The sequence below is a fragment of the Maylandia zebra genome, linkage group LG16, assembly GCF_041146795.1.
Source record: "Maylandia zebra isolate NMK-2024a linkage group LG16, Mzebra_GT3a, whole genome shotgun sequence".
In the NCBI taxonomy this organism is placed as follows: Eukaryota; Metazoa; Chordata; class Actinopteri; order Cichliformes; family Cichlidae; genus Maylandia; species Maylandia zebra.
The window spans coordinates 12,535,342-12,555,508 of record NC_135182.1 but is presented as its reverse complement, the minus strand read 5'-3'; the positions used below and the strand labels follow the sequence as shown (position 1 = coordinate 12,555,508).

Genomic DNA, 20,167 nt, shown 5'->3' with positions numbered 1-20,167 from the left:
TTTCTTCTTTAAACAAATATGTCCAAGATTGGAAAAAAAGGAATTAAACATAATTTATTCTGTTTGGTTCTGTGCTTCAACACACTGTCAATAAATGTACTGTAGATAAACAATTAATAGGAAACTTTAACAAACTGAATTCACAAAGTACATTAACTCCTTGGATGGCAAGAAGCAACATGGCTCAGAAAGCTAAAATAGATTTCAATATCTAGCAATCTAGCCTATGTTCGCTAATATTAACATAATGAAATTTGGGCATCCTTGGGGCCCCCTACAAAGGGCATAATCTCATCTTAATATTTACATTATTAAGTAATCCATCCACCTATCCATTCATCCATCCATTTGTTTCTGCTTATCCTTTTCAGGATGCTGGAGGATGCAGGTGCTGGAGCCTATCCCAGCTGTCTTAGAGTGAGAGGCGGGGTACACCCCGGACAGGTGGCCAGTCTGCCGCAGGGCTAACACGGAGGGACACAGCCATAGACAACCAATTGCTCTCACATTCACTCCCACATTCACACCTATGGGCAATTTAGATTAATCAATTATCAGGGCCATGCAGAGACGTTTAAAGGGGCGAGTGCTCAAAGCTAAAAAGGGGCACATTGAACCAGGCTGAATAACAACAACACACATTCATCAAGAATCTAATATGGGCAACGAGGCAAAGCAAACGTAGCCTATGTTTTACCTGATGGGTACAATGTTGCTGTTAAGGTGTTGCTGCTGCTCCTGCTGCTGATAGTGCTGGAGGGCAGGGCTGTGCTGATCTGAGACTGTAGACATTAAAAACTCCATAGGAGAGATGGTAGCTGATTAAACAAGTGTCATGAGATAATAACAAAATGCAAAGATTGGTGACATAAGGCAACAAAAAACTGAGAAATAAACTAGACTGTGAATCACTCTTTGCTTCTCTTCTTCCTTCCATCCCATCATTTCATATATCACTCTCCACTTGCTGTCCATCTGAGAACAAGGCACAACTTGCTATTGCAATAAACCATTATTTAATTATCCACACTTAACAACTCTTACACTTAATCTATAATAAAATGATGACAGAAAAATGTTATAGAAGCAAAACATTTCAGTTGTGCTTATTATTTTTGTTTATACTGGAATACCTCTCCAACAACTGGTACATGTGTTAATGTTACCTGTGCTCTTTCTAATCCAGCTGCTGAGGGATCCACTACCTTTAGTAGCCTCACACAGCTCCTACTGTTTCCTCCTCATGTCCTTACCAGCCATGTCTGGACAATGATATATCATGAGTAATAATTTAAAAATCCATATACATAAAACACACACATGCACACACAGTGACATTTTAGACCTTCTTCAGAATACTGTATATACTGTGGGCACAAGTTTCCATCATGGTGCTGATCCAGAATCCTTCCCTTATTATTTATTACTAGAGCTACAATAATAAAGCAATGAGGGGAAAAAAGTAATAAATATGAAATAATGTATTTATGATGATTCCATTTGTTTCACTATCCACTCTGTGCAGGGGCAAAGCTTATTACATTTTTAAACTGTAGAGATACAATAATTTTGCTGCTGTAAAATCAGCATTTTGTTTTATTTAAAAAATAAATCTAATATAATCTGTTTCTTAATGTATGTTCTTTAAAATACAGCGTGTTTTTTTTTTAAATATTATAATTATAATCATTATTATGTGGACATGCATATTAGATCGTTTTTTAGTGAAATATAATCCCTCCAGAAAGGCAGGAAAAGCCCGGAAACTTACTTTAAAATATGTTCTAAATACTTTAAAACTAAATATGTTCCCTAAAACGGTGACAGAGCTACAGACCCATGACAGCCTTACACAGGTAGCCAGCAGCTATGACCAGCACTACTTGTGCAGTTAATAAAAGGACAGGTGATGTTTGTCGCGCTGTTGCACACACAGCACGCTCGTTTGTTTCAGTTCGTCAGTTGCAACAAGACAGCTTACCAACGTGTACGTAATAAGCTAATACTCCTGTGTGCTACACACTACAGTGTACGCTGTACACCTACTTACTGGTTTTGTCGCATCAGTCTGTGTCTCTGAGTTAACTTGTGTTTCTCCTACAGCTCCGGACCACAAAAAATGCGCGTGCTCTTTGTGAGCTCGTTCCCGGCTCGTAACCAGCGCGTTCTGCCGTCAAGGGCGATCATTGGTTAAATGTGATCATGTGACTAATACAAGCCAGATCCTTTCATTTAGCAAAACTGTGATTAATAGTTAAATATTATTGTTGAGGGGCACAGACAGGACTCCGCACGCACACACACATATAAAAAAACAATTGCCTCAACAAAAGGGCACTTTGGGCACCCATCAGGAAAGGGGCGGGTGCTCAAGCCCCTTCCGCCCCCCCTCTGCACGTGCCTGTCAATTATCCTATCCCCACTAACTGCATGTCTTTGGACTGTGGGAGTAAGCATTAAGTAATAATCGTAATAATTTAGGAACTATTACTTACAAACTACTTACATTTACTTACAACTGTTTTGTTTGCTGTAAAAACGGACTTTTTACCATCTTAGTACTTTTAAGCAAATCCAACTATCAGAACCAACAAACAAAGTTAGAATATTAGTTGTGAGGTACTTGCAAAACTCTGGTGTTTGATCATTTTTGTCAGTTTTTTCTTAGTTATATGCTTTTCTCCCTTCCTGGAAAGAGAAAAGTGAAAACATATATATGCACTGTGACTAATTCAAAAACTTTACAACTATGGAGACTTTGAGTAACATATAAATAAAGCTCATAATAATGCTGAATAACAACAATTAAATATAATCACTTTTTAATCAATTAGTCATTTTACTTGCTTTTACAAACTTACGTGATAGTTGTTGTATTCAAAAACAACCATGTATGAGAAAGCCTTCTTTTTGTCTGTCACAGCTCGAGCCAATCAGCAGACCCTATACTGAGACGTTGATGAGTGTGTTGCCACGACAACGAACCAAGACAACATTGACTTGCGCGCTGGTAACTGGCTGACAGAGGGCTTGATGTAAGGTAAAAAGTTCTTCGACACAACGGTGAGTTCTTATTAAGATGCTTGTTTGTGCAGTCTGTTAAACGATCCATTATTAACGTTAAAGTGAACGCATAGAGTTCTTACAGCCTATACTGTATGTACAACTACGGGATCCACGGTATTGTGAAGTGCTTAAGAGAGTGAGAATATAATGAAGTGCAAAGCTCAGCGAACAGTAGCCTACAACTGTTAACATAAAAACAATGCAAACATGAATAAAACAGCTAGGCTTTAGAGACTGTTTATGCTCCTCTTCTTCGTCAGTGCTCCAAAATTTTCTTATTCACACGGAGCACTGCACTCCGTCTAGGGGTTTCTTAAACTTACCAGCTAACACAACGACTTCTGAATAAATGTGATGTCGTGGTCTCGCTCGCTCTCTCTCTCTCTCTCTCTCTCTCTCTCTCTCTCTCTCTCTCTCTCTATATATATATATATATATATATATATATATATATATATATATATACACATCCCATTTTTTTCTTCTTTTTGGTTACTCAAATGTTTCTACGGTCACATCAACGACAAATTTCCTTTTACTGATTCAAAAAACCCATATTTCATTAAACAGTCATGAGGCCATGCTGAGAAAGCACTTGATTTCTGAAATTGAATCTAAATCTTCAAATTACTGTACCATAAGTATGTATGACATAAACTGAAGTGGACATGGTATACCATCTCCACTGTTTGCCAGGTCTCTCTTGGAAATGAGATTTTTAATCTCAATGAGATTTTTTACCTGGATAAATAAAGGATTAATAATAATAATAATACAGCATATAGATTTCAGTTGTTAAAGACACACCCTAATGCTACTTCTGAACCTGATATGATAACTGAAACATAAAAAATGGATGTCTAGTTTATGACTCCATGTGTTCTCTTGTGTTCTTCTGTTTCCTTTCTTGCAGGTGATTTTGCCATACAACATATTCAGAATGAGCGTCACTCAGGTGAAGAAAAAGGCGTCCCTGCTATGCAACAATAAGCGTGTGAAGGAGGGGAAAACAAGGAGGGTGAGGTTCTAACTTGCATTTTTTCCCTTTTACCTCTGTAATTTTGAAGCTGCTTGCAAGTTATGTTGTGAAATATAGCCATATGACAGCTTTCAGGTGACAAGGAAATGAAGATGTTACAGCAGATGTCAGAAGTGGGATTTTCTGACAAATAAACAGCATTCTGTTTTCTTGTGACCTACTTCTTGCACACTGTCCCATTCTTTTTTAAATAATGCTTAAAATGATGAGTTGTCCTAATAATCACTTTGGCTTCTCATGTAATTCTCAAAATGAATTATATGACTACAGTGTTTTGTTGCATTGACCTCAGCCTAACCATTTTAGCTCTCTTCCACTTCACTTACAATTTTCTCAGGTCAGAATGTGGAATATTGATGTCCATACTTGCTTACTTATTTGGTAAGATTGTTAAAAAGAAAAAATTAGGCTCATCATCAGTGTGAGCTGCACTGTTACACACCTGACAGAAACTAGGTACAATGTTCAGGGATGCAGTGGAGGGATTAACATTTTCTACTCTGCATTAGTTGTCATTTCATCTCATGCTCTAAAATATTTAATATTTTCAAAATAAGTGCATCCAGATAGTCTTTAGATTTTATAAAGACTTCAATCTGTGATATTTTGAAACTAAAAGACTTAGTTTGTTACGAGAAGCCACCAGTTTGCTTTGTTTCCGTTTAGATATTGGAATCCATCAAGATTTTAAATAGTCAGATTTCCAAAATAAAAGCTCCCTCATTAGATATGGAAAATAACATGTTCAGAAATATAAGATAGGTAATGACGGATAATCAAATCAAATTGTAAAAAATATTCTATCTGCTGCAGATGCTCGTTTTTACAATCTTGTGGCATTTATCTCTCTAACTGCATAATAAAATGAATAATAATTATTATTATAATTATTAATGATAAAAGCATAAATATTGCATAAGCAGTTTTGCAGTTATGTTATTCATTTAGATTTAGAGTTAAGCTAAAATCATTTTCCTTCAGAGAGACTAAGTGCAATTAGTTGTTTTTTTGCTTTAGGTGCACCAATGACAGAGGATTATGTAGAAAATACAATACCCAAAAAATGATGCACAAAATGAACATTATTTGAGTTTATGTATATGCAAGCATTAGAGCTGTAAGCTGAGCTGTTTCAAGAGCAATAGCCTACAGCTCAGCGCCTCATTACTGCTGATTAGGAGACCGTAAATAGGCCTGTGTTGCTGTGTGTTTGCAGGTGACTCCATCAGTTTTCTCCCAGGAGATGTTGCAGTCCACAGAGGAGCGCCTGAGTAACACAGCTGAGGTGCACCCACCTCGCATCCTGGAGTTGCTTGACCTGAGCGCCGCTCCACATCACAAAGTAAATGCCAGCTATAATTCTGTGATATCACACTAGTTTAAAAACTTTCTTCCTATTACACACAGTGATACAGTATAACATTAACTGGGAACCAACAATAACAGTGGCAACAGTCTACCGTAAAAGGTGCAAATTGAAAGGGAGTTCTTATTTTTAAATATTTTCTTTGATATCACTTACTCCTGCCTAGCCTATTGCCTAGCAATATGTAGAGACTCTTGTGCTGCAGAAACAGCTCAGACCCTTCAGGTGAAGAACTGTAGAAAGGCCGCGGTTGAAATAATCAGGAATTTGACTCAATCACAGCACATTTGCCTGATCACCAGTCTGGTGATTTTTCACGCTCATCATTTGTAGAGTTGTCGCCACATTATATTTTCTCCCCATAATTGATTGTATATTTTAAAATTGCATCTGCACAAAAGCTAGGACTGCATAAAAAAGAGATGATTAATATTATTGGCATCATACTGTGTGTCCATCTTTTCACTGTTAATTAGGAAAAACATGTTTTCTTTTTACTGCTGATCATTACATCAATATGAATAAAAAGCTTGTTTAAATATTTACAAATATTATCATGTGTTTGTGCTCACAAACCAGCAAAGCAAATGCACTGTTCAATACGTATTTAGTGCAAAGTATGAGGTGAATTTGAAATCTAAAGCATTGTCTCTGTATGTGTGTTTGGCTAGGGTTCTTTTCCAGATATAGATCAGCCGCTTTTTCAGCCCTACCCTTCTGAGTTGGTCTTCCAGAATTTCTCTCCTGGACAGACCTACAAGTTACCATTGCTGCTTCTCAACAATGACAAGGTATATTAATTAATAAGAGTAATGAAGATCAAATAATTTTGAAATCAGCATGACTGTCAAGCCTATATTTGAATCAGAAATATTTGTGAAACAACACCGCTGCAGCATGACTATTTGAAAAAGAGAAAATGTGGGGAGTGTGAAGAAAAGGTCATTGCTGACTGGAGGAAATCTGAATAAGATACCATGATAAGATACCGTTTTCAAGCAATGATTAATAATCACTACCTTTGTCCTTCTTGCTGTGCTGGGTTTATGCACTTATCTACAGTTTATGTTTATTTTTTTGTTCAGGTTTCACGGCAAGTGAAGCTGGAGCAGCAGAACTCCGTGTATTTCAGTGTTTTGCCTTCAAGTGATGCACGCAGCAATGTTGCACCAGGAATGTCTGCCACTTTCACAGTCTTCTTCACCCCACACGAAAACAAGGTACAAGAGACGTTTGCATTTGATTGGACTTTGCAGCACAAAAACAAAGAAGCCTAGACTGAGAGAACAAAACACAAAGTCACAATAACCACATATAGGATGAGGATAACCTCATATGATCTTGTATAGCCTTTACCAGACTTTCTGCATAAATGTTTCATGAAGTCTCAGTTAGAATCAGAATCCACTAAAAAAAAATTGTCCTAAATGTTGAATTTAACTAAATTAATTACACGTAAATTTTCTGTGTAATTTTGGTACGTAAATACAATATGAAATCAATCAAGAGAATATACTTGATTTGTATACATTTTCCTTAATGTTTAATTATTTCAACAAATAACCTTCTGATTTTGTCACATATATAATTTAAAAAATGTTTTTTTAATTATTGGTTCATGTTTATTAAGGAAAGAATCGTTTTTTTATTGTTTTAAGGGTTAGGACTCAAGTATGATATTTTTGGTTAGTTTGTTATTTACATTTGAATAACTGAGCAGCTAATGGAATAAACAGCTTGTTTCGCTCACCCCAAACCTGCAGCGTCAGATGGCTGCCACTTCCTGAGCTTCATTATGTCTGTGGTTTCCTCCCCACTGTCACAAAGTGCTTGCTGATGGGGATTTCTCTATATTACTGTAGGGTCTTTGCTGCCTTGAGGTGACTGTTGTTGTGAATTGATGCTATAAAAATTCAGTGTAAGAATCAAACTGGATAAAATTGAACTGCTTGTATGCCCAAATTCAGTGGCACAAAATTATTTAACAACTGATATAATAAAGTATATTGAGTTTATAGAGTTTGTGTGGTTGCAACAGGCTTTTCTCCTTGTCTACACAGGACTACCACCATAGACTGGTTTGTGTGACAGAGAGGGAAAAGTTTGAGATTCCAATCCGGGCCATTGGGCCACGTGCCATTCTTGACTTTCGAGACAAGCTTGACTTGCCCGTGTGTCCTGTGAAAGCTTCAACTGAGAAGACTCAACTTGTTTGTAATGTAGGAAACAGCAAAGCCAAATTCAGGCTCCACACAGAGAGGTGAGAGTAAAACAGTCATTCTTGTACCCAGTGAATAGTTATTTTTAAAGTTCAGCTTGTGAAAACTGTTAAATACATTTAAGAAAAAAATTCAGAATCATAAGTGAACAGAAAACATTTTTTACCTACTTATCAAAAATTACACAATGGAGTCTTGGGTATACCTTTAACTAGACTTTACAGTACTTATTGTTGGGTCTAGTTAAAAGTTTGCTTTTCCTCTGTCAGTTTCTAAAACAGTAACCTATTATTGCAGGCCTTTTTCAGTGACACCTGAGTTTGGGGCACTTGATGTTGGCGAGAGTATGCAGGTGACTGTGGTTTTCCACCCAATGAACACAGGAAACCACAGGCAGGATCTGTTGCTGCACTACCATACTGGTGAGAAAACAAAACTGTGACACCAATGAGACTTGTGTTGAAGACTCTTCAAGATGTAACAGATAAATACACACTGATAAGGGGCTTGCGAGAGCGGTGCGTATGTGTTTGTTGGTTAGGGGGCCAGTGAAGTAAAGGTGACATACTGTAGGTGATGAAAGAGAATATAGCCAGTCTTTAGGGAATGAAAATTCAGCTCATAATGGCTGTATTATATCACATTTCCTGCTTGGTATGGCTAGATCAGAGGGGTTGTTTTCTCTTCTCCCTGATTTCTTCTCATAGTACATGTTACATCTTAGTGACTTTGGTATACTGCCAGAATCTGGTATTTAGGAATCTCCTGTTGTCTTTCAATTAGACAAGAGTAACCCTGTTAAATTTCACTTAAATCCCGACAGTATTCCTCCATATTTTTACAAATGACTAATGAAAACAAAAATAGACAAAAAAGGTCTCTTGATACCTATTCTCCACCACTTATGTTACCCTGTGGTAACCAGTTACTTGGTCATAAGCACCATGATATCTTCTACTCAGGTGAAGATGTGTACATTAGCCTGCATGGGTCTTGTGAGGAACTGAACATCCACCTTGAACCTGACTCCATCTGGATGGAGAATACTTATGTCTCCCTGATCAGTACACGCACAGTGTCCCTCACCAACCACAGTAGCATCCCTCTTCAGTACTGCTGGACTGTGTGGCCCAGCCAACAAGAAGAGGACCTGAGCTTACTGAGGTATTTATGCATGAGCACAAAATGTATTTATTAGAGCATGTGTTGCCAGAAATGAGCTCAGGTACCCATCACATTCTTTCTGTCTTGTATATCTTTGTCCTTCTACTGGCCTCTTTTTCTCTCTGACCCTCCTCATTTGCTATTTGTTATACTTTTCACTGTCTCTCCCCACTTGTCTCTAGGGAGGGCTCAGTGCTCCAGCAGAAGGAAGAAGTCGAGCTAGGACAGTTGCTTAAGTCTGACCCTGCAGGGATCCATTACCTCCCGCTGCAGTCCAGAGCCCCACAGGAACACAGAAGTCAGGATGCAAACAACTACCTCTTGGCCCTTTCACACTGTATAACTGTGGAGCCTCCGGTGTGTTTGTGTTTCATTGTCTTGTCGTGTGTTCACATGATTTTCCTCTTGCCAGACTGAATAGTTGAATACTTAAATGTCATTACATTGCCCATTGTTTCTTTTCCATCAACTCTAGAGGCAACAATGCCTCCTATAGTATGTCTGCATAATGTAATAGTTTTAAGTGGGGAGAAGGAACAGGAGCAACAGCACTTGAAATTTGTTGATGTTTCCGTGAATCATTTCTTGCAGCATGCTCTACCCTCAGAGCTGTATTATTGCTGTGAGAACAGAATTCTGAAAAGTTTGATCAGATCTGATGTTAAAACAGACTTTGTGATCAAGACGGTTTGCATATAACGTCTGTCTGATTCTTCTGTGACATTAGAACCACAGATTAGGGCCTTTCTGTCTAGAGACCTTTAGAAAGTATGAGCTGCTCTGTCTTCTGTCCCCAACTCAGCCCCATTCCCTGGACAAAGAGATAGACAGCACAGAGTTAGGGAGGTCACCTGCGTGTGTGTGTATGTGTAGAGTAAAGCCTGACCAAAAAATCAGTTGTTTTCTTCTTCTTACGTTTTTGTAATGTTTGCATTTTGCTTCACTAAAATAATTATTGTTGTCTTTACGTGTTTCAGGAGGGGGAAATATGGCCCAGCACCACAGCGAAGTTCACCATCATCTTCAAGCCTGAGGAGGCCAGACTTTATCAACAAACCATATACTGCGATGTCACAGGTTTATTCCGGTTTCTCAAACACACACACATACAGCAGCAAAAGATAATAATTCATAATGTTATCAGTTTAATCAGTACTTTTTGTCCATTTTAGTCATGTTTACATTGTTAAAAAATAGAGCAAAATCACAGAAACACAGAGGCAACTTTTAAACTTCACCGTCACATGCATAAAATCTGTGTGATGTTTTCTTTCCTGTGGCCCTACAATTTTCCTTTCTCTGTCTTTAGTTCTATTGTAACTCTTTCATCATGGCTGTTTGTCATCTTAGGATGTGAATCACCGTTACCTCTCACAGTCAAGGGCAAAGGCATGGGCCCTCAACTTGTGCTTAACTATGATGGGATGAACTTAAAAGATTTATTCATAGGTGAAAGATTTCGCCAAGAGGTAAGAAAAACCAAGCCAGTGTGAACACGTTATGTTATTCCCAGTATGGCTCTAATGTAGAATGCTTGAGCTACAACTTTGTGTGAGTTGAATTCAGCCTTGGTGGATGCACTGCAAGGTTATAGTTCTTATCCACAAGATAACAAAACAGCATATATTGTTAACAAAGCTGTAAAATAAAATAAAAACAAAATCCAAAGTTTTTCTTTTGACAGTTTTAATGCACAAATGTAATGCTGAAAGACTCTACCACCTTTTATTAATTCATCTACTCCATGAAACACATTTTGTATTTAGATGATCAATATTGGGTATTTGTTCTCATACAAGAATTCATTCTTCAGGTGCAGTTGTCAAACAAAGGGCCAATTGATGCCCCTTTCAGGTGGTCAAGTCCTGACACCACTTTTGGCCGCTGTTTCTCCTTCAATCCCGAGGAAGGTGTTGTTCCCTCTGGCACCTGCCAGATAGTGGAAGTATCGTTCTGCAGTCCCATTCTGGGTTCATTCTTTGAGGAGTTGCTGCTAAGTGTGGCAGGACAACCTCAACCACTGACCTTCACTGTTGGGTAAAGTTAGCAAGCAGCGAGCCAGTTCTCTGCCAGGACATTTACATGTAACACAGCACAAATAAAAGCTGACCCAGCTGTAGTAGTGGGTCTATTACACTCTCACTGCATATTTTCAAATCTTATTGTTCCCGAGGTTTCAAGGTTTCTTTGTCTCTTCTTTGCAGGGGTTCCGTCATTTGTCCCACAATCCACTTCAGTGTTTCAGAGCTTAATTTTGGGGATGTAGCCTTTGGTACATCACTTTTGCTCTTCTAGTTTTTATAACATATATCCAGAGAATAATGACAGACATCATCTTAATATTTTCACATTTTCTCATATTGGCTTCTTTTAATCTCCCTGCATAGGTTTTCCAGTAACAGTTGGTTGTACGCTCTTCAACCCTTCCTTTGTACCCGTGAACTTCATCCTGCGTGTCTTGGGAGACGGGCTGGGCTCTCCTAGTGTTAGCTCATTCAAACAGATTTCGGATGAGTCACTGAAAGATTGGCAAGGTTATACTGCTAGAGATCTTCATCCATGCCCTGTGGAGTTCACGGTCAGCCCGGCAGCAGGCTCAGTGCGTAGCGTGTCCGATGTTGACATTAAGGTACAGTTTATTAACACCATCCCCGCCACTGACAAAATATTCCAGCAATCAGTGTTTTCATGTTATGAAATAGTAGGAAAAAAACTTAAATATTCTGTTTTTATTTTTATATACATGTAAGTTATGTAGATTATTTAGATAATATAAAAAATATCTGGGCAATCTTGAAGGATTAGTAAATCTCATTGACATATTTTGCTGGTTTAGAAAATAATCAGATCTCTAGCCAGCAGTCATCATCATGGTGGTTACCCTGTCGATACTGGGGTCTTTAAAGCTGAAGGTGACATTAATGAACTTTCCTTTCTTTTTAACCTTAGACACTTGTTGTCCTGTCTGTGTATTGGTGTATTTGTGGTCTTGTTGTATGTCTGTGCGATGTTTGTACAGGTCACACTGTGCTCCAACACAGTCAGGACATACCAGCTGTCACTGGTAGTGGATGTTGAAGGTGTTGGGGAGGAAATTCTGACTCTGCCTATAAATGCTAGGTACATAAACATGCTTAATGTCCAGACGTACTCAAATAAACAGTTATTGAAGTCATTTCTGTCACAGCAAAATGAATCTAACATGTCATACTGGGCCCATTTACACAGATCTTTATTCTCTATTAGCCTAAGACTGAAAATCTTTTTCCCTTTGAAAAGGGAAACGTAATAAAAAATGATGAATAAGAATGAATGACCATCCATCTGATATAGGAAAATAGAATAAAATGTCTTTGTTGTGGTGTCTTGGTTGGTGGATGAGACCCAGAAAATCCATGAAACGACATACATTACTATATTTTTTCTTTAAAACCATTCAAAGTATAGTAGTTTTTACTCAGCTGTATTTGTCATTAGAGATTAAATGGAACATATTATGTTCATTACCAACTCTTCAAGTCAAGCATCCCTTAAGGATCCCAATTAGTAGGGTGAGTGTTAAGTAATCTCTTCTGTCATCTTTTTTCCTAAAGCAATGTAGCTTTTTTTCTTCCGGTAGTCTCTGTTGCACTTTTGTTTGTTTGCATCCATTGAACTTGAACTTGGAGGATTGATAGAGTTTAGGCATGATGAAGTGCAAATACACATCTTTTATTCTCCTCACCTTTTCCTTGTTTTTCTCCTGATTGTCTGACTTGCTTTTTTCCCCTTTGTTGATAGGTGTGTTGTGCCTCAGATTTTGGTGGATACTCCAGTGCTACACTTTGAAAGGTGTTTCCTCAATCAACCCTTCGAACAGAAAGTGCGGTTGACCAACCCCAGCAATTTGCCTGCCTGCTACGGCATGCTTGATCAGGTTGGATGGATCACCGGAGCAACAACAATTATAGAGTTTACATGTTTTGGCAGCCACTAAAGTGTTTTACACTGTACCTTTCCTTTTCAATCAATATGAAGTTGGAGCCAGGAGAAAGTTAGCTTAGCGTAAAAATTAGAAATACCCACTTTTAGTTCGTTGCTTGCCACAAAGGGTCACCACAGGTAGCTCCACAAATTTGATTTGGCAGATTTCTATATCAGACGCTGTTCCTGATGCAACTGCTAAGGGATTTGTGTCTCTTCCTTAGAACAAACTGGGATCTTTCACTTGTTAGGCAAATGTGTAAACAGTTACACTGTGGAGCCATGAGCATAAAGATTGGAAATGAGCAAACAAAAGAACTGGCTTTGTCTAAATATAATCAAATGGTAAAAGGCCTGTATTTGTATAGCACTTTACTAGTCCCTAAGGACCCCAAAGCGCTTTACACTACATACAGTCATCCACCCATTCACACACTGGTGATGGCAAGCTACATTGTAGCCACCAGGACCTCTGACCACCACCAGTAGGCAACAGGTGAAGTGTCTTGACCTGGAACCTTCCGATTACAAGGCGACCTCCCAACTCTTGAGCCACAATCGCCCACAAACAACATTGTGTCTGATTTGATTTCGTCTTCTCAGCCTAATAAACAGCTCACTCTTCTTATTTTGGAACTCTGCGTGTGTTTCTTGTATTTCACTCAAAAGATGTTTATTTGGGATTAAGTTTAGAAAGTTATGTCAGGTGGTTCCACAAAACTGTGTCATGTAACTGCTAAGAAAGCGTTTAAGTTTTATTTGTGTTATTTTGCTTTGAATTGATTTGGATTTTTGAGACAAAGGGCAACAAAAGCTTTCCTTATATAATCAGTGACTGTGCTTCATATATATATATATAGCAGAGATAGATTCTTTGTGTACACATGCACTGAGGCAACTTGTGGGCGACCGTGGTTCAGGGGGGCGCTTTGGGTCCCTAGAAAAGCGCTATATAAATGCAATCTGTTATTACACATGCACTGAAGCAACTTACCTAAACACATTTTGTACCCGATCTGTATGCTGACATTAAAACTTATGATTTAGTTTTTCTTTTTGCTCTCCCTGTTTTCAGGAATATGAGGATAATTCTTCGCTGCTTTTAGGCAGTTCTGCACCCAGAGGAGTGATTCATCCGGGCAGCTCCGAGGAGCTTCCTGTGCGTCTCCTAGCTAAGGCCCCTGGAATGCTGCATCACACGATACGTATTGCTGTATTTGGGAGCTCCCAGCCACCCCTGGTCAGTGGAAGTGCATGTGTGGGAGTGCAAGTTGTGTGTAGGTCTGAATACCGGCATGGTGCTTATTCTCTAATCCTACTTCTGTTCTGTTTCAGGAAGTGGCCTTATCATGTATTGGGCACGGGCCACTAGTTCACATTCAAACCACACAGCTACACTTTGGCAAAATCCCAGTTCTGACGGACATTGGCAAAACCCTGCTCCTGTCAAACCACTCGCCTATTCCAGCTCACTTTACCACTCCAATGGTACAAACACTCACCCAAGAAAATAAAAACACCATTTGTGACTTAGACAGGCAGGCGCATACTATTTACTTCATATCTGTCCAACCATAGATCTGTTCACGTATTAGCAGTCCGACTTTCTTAATTGCTGTGATTAATCAATTATCAGTCTAATTGGATATGTAATTTATGAGCTAATGATTTTACTGCTATGGTAACTCTTGAAATAATTAGTTGCTGCTTAAATTTGAGAATGAGAATAAGGGGCTTCCTTTGCACTAGTCATTTTAAACCAAATTGTGACATTTTACCAATTTAGATAGACTTTAATGATAAAATTATGTAGTCTCACTGTTTGGTGTAACATTTATGCACAAAAAATGCTGTTAACCTTTACTGTTGACTAGACTTCAACTTTCATCTCTTGTTCTCTCTTAATCTCTTATCTCTCAGAGTTCATTCATAGCAAACCTTTGCAGCACAGTTATAGAAAATGCTCCCACTTGATATTTTCATGCATCACATTTAGTGCTGGAACGACCTATTGGAGCTTCTACGCTGCTTTGTGTTTTTTCCTCAGCTCATGATGTTCACACTATGAATAGACTCAGATTTTTGTTTCTGCTCCCTTAGACCATCAGAAAGCCCTTTTGGCGTATTGAGCCCAGTGAGGGGGAGGTGCCACCATGGAGCCAGGTGGAGCTCAAGGTCGTGGTGCATCTGAAGGATACAGTTCCGTTTGAGGGCAAGTTAGAGGTTTCCATACAGGACAGTCAGCCACTCACTGTCCTCCTGTCTGCCACTGGCACTGGCACTACAATTGTCAGTGACAGGCCTTTTGGTCCCAGCCTTGACCTGGGCACCCACTTCAGGTAGAAATCCCATTTTCATAGACTAAAATGGAGCGTTTCCTAGTTATTAATTCACGATGTAGATGTGGATAATACGACACTGACACTATCCTTCGTCTTTATTCTACTTTGTAAGTCATGAAGCATACCAGTACCACTTCAAGCTCTGCAACCATGGCAAGCGAGTACACCGGATGTACTGGAAGGTCGATACCTCACAGCCCACTGCAAAACTCTGCAAAGGTGGCACCTTGCCCGACCAAAGCTTCCTACCCCCTATCTTCACTCCTAAACAGAGAGATGATGCAAGACGTGGATCTTCACTCCCTTCCAGCAGGGAGAAGTCGATGGTTAGCCTCAGACCGTCTCGTCTGGAACTTTTTCCAGGTGGCTCTGCTGACATGGTGCTGACAGTCTCTGCTGACTCCCCAAAGGTGAAATGGTTTGTTGCAAGTTAAAGGTTTGCGCATGCACTAAATGACATGATGTAGCATAGTAAGCAGCATAGAACATGTAAATAATGCTTCTTTTCGACAACGCAGGTTGTACGTGAACGTCTGGTGTGCTACGCTATAGTTGGCCAGCAAGGGTATCAGGAGAAAATCATGTCTGTAGACATTGCTTGTCGCTTTGTGGCTCCGCTGCTCAGCATTTCCTCAAAGCAGCTGAACTTCTACATAAAGAAGGTTAGTCTTGAGCAAAAATTAGAAACAGTGCCTTGTCTAGAATAAAGGCATATACTGAATGCTCTCTATTGTAATGCTCTGTAAGTTGTATGTATTTTTAAATATTATCTAAAGCCTAGTTAAAGGCTAAAGTTAAATATCCATAAGCTACAACTTTGATAGATAGCTATGTCAGTCTTACAGGTGTCCTTAATGCGATTCACAACCAAATGCCACATAGATGTTGTTTAGTTTAGGGATATTGTGACAGGATGTCTAGCATATTCCAAACTCTGTATAGTTTAGTGAAAGCATTTAGATTATTTTAACATTCAGAATTTTTGAAAATTACAATAGTTTAACCTTGTTAAAGACATCATTAGCTCACAGTTAACAGCTAGTTGTCGATTAAACTGCAGCAGCTTCATTCCTGTCCTTTATTGTGGTTCATTTTATTAAGGATTTGTATATGTGTTACAGGTCAAAGGGGAGAGTGTGCGGCCCCTGTATGAGAAGTTGATCTTGAAGAACGTGTCCTCTCTGCCTGTATCCATGAAGCTGTCGCTCATAGAACCTTTCTCTCTGTGTGAGGCCCCAGGGGAGCACAGTTCAGCCACCACTAAGGTGCACATTGTTGTTTGCTAGTTGTTTTTGTTTTAAGTTCCAGGAAAGCAGATTTCCTGGATTCTCACTGTTCTGTGATATAGCCATGCACCAATGTTTGTGAACATTTTTGTGGAAACATGTTGTGTTCTTACTGTCTTGTAGATGAGCTTTTCTCCAGATTAATGTTGTTATTTTGTTTTTGTTATTGTGTGTCATGGATATCTGTATGTGGTAGTGGGACTTCACTGTATGTGCACTTCAAACAGCTCCATTCAAGATATACAGATATAGTAGTTCAAATTAGGGCATCCATAATATGCAATTCGAATTCTGTAGTGGTGATTGAATGATTCTGATTAGAAGGATAATTCTGATAAACTTGGGTCCCGTGGCAGAATTATAATAAATATTTTATTAAATGATTTCTTTCTTCCAGGTGCAAGACCATGCTCTGTGAAAGAAGTGCTCTTACACTGATTTGCCCAATATACTGAAGTGTTATAACTCCAATAATAGTGTTGTGTATTTTTTCCAGTCTGTGGTTTTAGGCGACAAGTGTGAGGCTGAGTTGTGGGTATGCTTTAATCCAGCTTTCTATAAGGATCGAGTGTCACACAATGTGGATGAGGTAACTACGATACAGCCTCTTTTGATATATGATGCTGTTATCTTCTTTCAGTTGCGCATTTTTGAGCAGTGGCTTATTCACCTGGATTTACATTGAAATTAAATAGGCTGGATAGAAGTAACATTTACTTTTGTTTATTTTTTTTTTACTCATTTAATGATCTAAAACTAATGTCTTAATTAAGCTATCAGATAATCCTTGGCTTTGAATAAATGTTCACTTACTAACATAATTTTTTCCCTCTTTCTTGAAATGGTTTTCAGTATCTTGAGGTAAATTACTTGGGACACCCACAGCAGGATGTAGTGGACCTGCATGCAGAGGTCCACTACCCCAACCTTGACTTTCCCTCCACCACTGTAGATTTTGACTGTGTGTTAAACTGCACCGAGACTCACAAAGTCATGACCGTCACAAACTGTTCCCTGCTTCCTGTGTCCTATTACTGGACCTTTCTGGATGACCACATTAACAGCAGGTAAAGTCACACAGAATCTGGCCAAACAGTATTAGAACATGTATCACATTTATAAACCAGACACTGAAGTATCATGTTGTATAATTGTAAAGTGATTGTGTGGTAAGTCTTTTAAACCCAGATTTGTTCTGTTTTAGATGTTATGTGGGTCAGAAACAGCCAGCCACATCACTTAAGAAAGAGATTATAGTGCTATTACTGTGTTAATACAGAACCTATTTCGATATTTATTTTGACCAAGTAGTCTAGTGTCAAGTTTGAGATCAAGTATCTGACAGCTAAAGCAAATCCACAACAGAATTATGTGTGTTTGTATAAACATGACCAAAACATTTCAGTGAGTTAACTAATTTCTAATATCTGTACTTTTAAAAAAAAAAAAAAAGAAATCTTGGATCTGTAAGATGCCAAAGTGAGGAAATATCCTAAATATTTTAACTTCAGATCTGAGTAAAGTTCTCTTAAAGAGAGAGAGGAAATATAACTGCACGATCAACTGATTCTGATTTTAAAAAATGAAATAACAGGTCCACTTCAAGAAGATCTTGAATTTGTTTGGGTTTTTTTCCACTAAGATGCTAAAAGATAGTATCACATTTTTCCTTCTTTGCAGAGAATTTTTCATATGTTCCATTTATTGTAAGATTTCAATGCAGTGATTATGAAAAATATATTTTTAAGTTTAGGGATGCTTTATTGGTCTATTTTGCTCTTATAGAAAAACAGAGATGCTGAAAGGAAAAAAGAAAAAGAAGCAGAAACTTTCAGAAAGTCAACAGGAAGAATGGAGGCTCTCCTCTGCAACTCTTTCACCTGCCTTTTCAGCTCCTCAAACCCCCCTGCTAGCTGCAGATCAACAGAACAGCACACAAGCTTCTGTTCGTGTGGAGGAGGTAAGCAAATATTTCCATGTAGGTAATTTCTTCTTTTCTTTCAGGCGCACGAAACATAAGCAATTTGTTATCAAAAGAAACTAGACATAACATTTATGTCCAGTTACTTATGAGTCTTTGCTAAAATAATACAACAATGCCCTTTAAAAAGATAAAATTGTTTTATTGTCACAAGCCAGTTGTGTTGTGTTGTGGCGTTCCAAACAGATTACCAACAGTGCCCTCTGGTGGACAATCCATGCAACATGAATAATGGTTGAAGGGCATTTCTTCTGTTTTCTTCATTTCTTCATCCATGAATTTTCATAGTAGATTCATGGATGTAGTGAAAGAAGGCATGCAGAGGGTTGGTGAGATGGTCCGCTGTGATGACGCTTAAAGCAAGCAGCTGAAAAAAAGAATAAATCATTTGGACTCTAGTTGCAGCTACGATTATGTTCTTCACTGATTCAATCATAGAGTAATTTTTTTATAATCAAATTTCATTAGATTCTTGTCTATACATTGTAAATATTTTAAATTTATTGTCCACCATCTTTCAAAACTGAGATTCAGAACATTGCTGAGAGTAAAACCTAAATAACATCTGGTTTTCTCGTTGTGTGTGTAGGTATTTGATATTTTGCCGACACATGGTCATCTGCAACCTGGGGATCAGCAGGCAGTCACGTTCTCTTTCTACGGCCACGAAAATATCAGCAGACAGGTGGTCGCGCAGTGCCATGTAGAGGACGGGCCTACATATGAAATCATTCTCAGAGGACACGCATCAGAAATCAGCTACACCCTTGACACCACCCATTTGGACTTTGGCCAGCAGGTGCGTATACAAGGCACCTTAATTCTTACGTTTCTTACGGGTATCTTTATTCCAGCCAGCTCCATCTCTCCAGTGGTTAAAGTTCAAAGTGTAAGTATTTGGACTCTCAGCTTAAACACATTCAATTTAAAATAAAATAATGAAATCTACATTAAGTTACCAAATCTCAGATTTAATTTTAGTACCTTTATATTAATATAGAAAGAACTGTGTGGAGCAGTTTTAACATGAAGATAACGATAAAAGTGCTCCCATTTGACTCAGAGCCTTATAATTCACAATAGTTTACATTTAAACTGAGGTGCAAAGAGTACAAATTTCTAAAGGTAATAATGAGAATACAATTCAAAACTGCTCAGATCCAAAGCATATTGCTTTGCAAATTGCTGTTAGACCCTTCAAGAAGTGAGTTGGGTTGACCTGTGTGAATGCCTAAGAAAGGGAGGAAGGGTCAAATGATATTCGCTGAAACATTCGAAATGACACCATGTGCATCTCTCAGCTTAGTTTTGAACACTTAGAAAGTTAAACACTTACATTTACCATATTTCTATACACCAATCAGGCCTAACATTATGACCACTGTCAAGTGAAATGAATAACACTTTAAATTTTTTACATCATGGCATCTGTTAGTAGATTGGATTTGAACCAGAGTAACATGTTTTTGCTTGCCCTGCTTGGGCCCTTATGTGTAAAACTATCCTTTCTCATATTTTCATAAACCTTGAGATTAAAATAAAATGTCCATTACGGTCAATGCTTTTTTTTTGAAAAACAAATTGTTTTCTCTACCAAATTCAGTATACTCGGTCACTAGGTGGAGTACTTTGTCTGTTTGCAGTAAGCGGCTTGACATGATCATTAATAAAAGTAAAGGTACAGTTAACTTTAAAAGGCAAAACAGTGTTTCCTCTCTCCTCTTAGTCTTTGTCCTTTGCT

General features: G+C 38.4%; 2 protein-coding genes across 3 annotated transcripts in view; one reads left to right on the top strand and one right to left on the bottom strand.

Moving 5' to 3' along the window:
• The window catches only part of LOC101465715 (CD209 antigen-like protein A), a 32,852-nt gene extending 32,061 nt beyond the window's left edge, over nt 1-791 (bottom strand). The window contains exon 1 of the mRNA XM_076875114.1: nt 698-791. The gene's annotated coding sequence lies outside the window, so the exon portion shown is untranslated. The remainder of the gene's footprint in view (nt 1-697) is intronic.
• A 2,190-nt stretch (nt 792-2,981) lies between these two features.
• The window catches only part of hydin (HYDIN axonemal central pair apparatus protein), a 59,358-nt gene continuing 42,172 nt past the window's right edge, over nt 2,982-20,167 (top strand). For both annotated transcript variants that reach the window (XM_076874732.1, XM_024801042.2), the window contains exons 1-26: nt 2,982-3,063; nt 3,980-4,084; nt 5,322-5,447; nt 6,143-6,262; nt 6,557-6,691; nt 7,532-7,731; nt 7,988-8,112; nt 8,653-8,854; nt 9,037-9,211; nt 9,832-9,931; nt 10,205-10,323; nt 10,668-10,891; nt 11,059-11,126; nt 11,242-11,483; nt 11,874-11,974; nt 12,635-12,770; nt 13,893-14,057; nt 14,153-14,305; nt 14,918-15,156; nt 15,272-15,569; nt 15,678-15,821; nt 16,281-16,424; nt 16,942-17,034; nt 17,298-17,512; nt 18,231-18,405; nt 19,016-19,225. In XM_076874732.1, the coding sequence (XP_076730847.1) occupies nt 4,007-4,084; nt 5,322-5,447; nt 6,143-6,262; nt 6,557-6,691; nt 7,532-7,731; nt 7,988-8,112; nt 8,653-8,854; nt 9,037-9,211; nt 9,832-9,931; nt 10,205-10,323; nt 10,668-10,891; nt 11,059-11,126; nt 11,242-11,483; nt 11,874-11,974; nt 12,635-12,770; nt 13,893-14,057; nt 14,153-14,305; nt 14,918-15,156; nt 15,272-15,569; nt 15,678-15,821; nt 16,281-16,424; nt 16,942-17,034; nt 17,298-17,512; nt 18,231-18,405; nt 19,016-19,225 (3,987 nt within the window). In that variant the 5' untranslated portion in view covers nt 2,982-3,063; nt 3,980-4,006. The remainder of the gene's footprint in view (nt 3,064-3,979; nt 4,085-5,321; nt 5,448-6,142; nt 6,263-6,556; nt 6,692-7,531; nt 7,732-7,987; nt 8,113-8,652; nt 8,855-9,036; nt 9,212-9,831; nt 9,932-10,204; nt 10,324-10,667; nt 10,892-11,058; nt 11,127-11,241; nt 11,484-11,873; nt 11,975-12,634; nt 12,771-13,892; nt 14,058-14,152; nt 14,306-14,917; nt 15,157-15,271; nt 15,570-15,677; nt 15,822-16,280; nt 16,425-16,941; nt 17,035-17,297; nt 17,513-18,230; nt 18,406-19,015; nt 19,226-20,167) is intronic.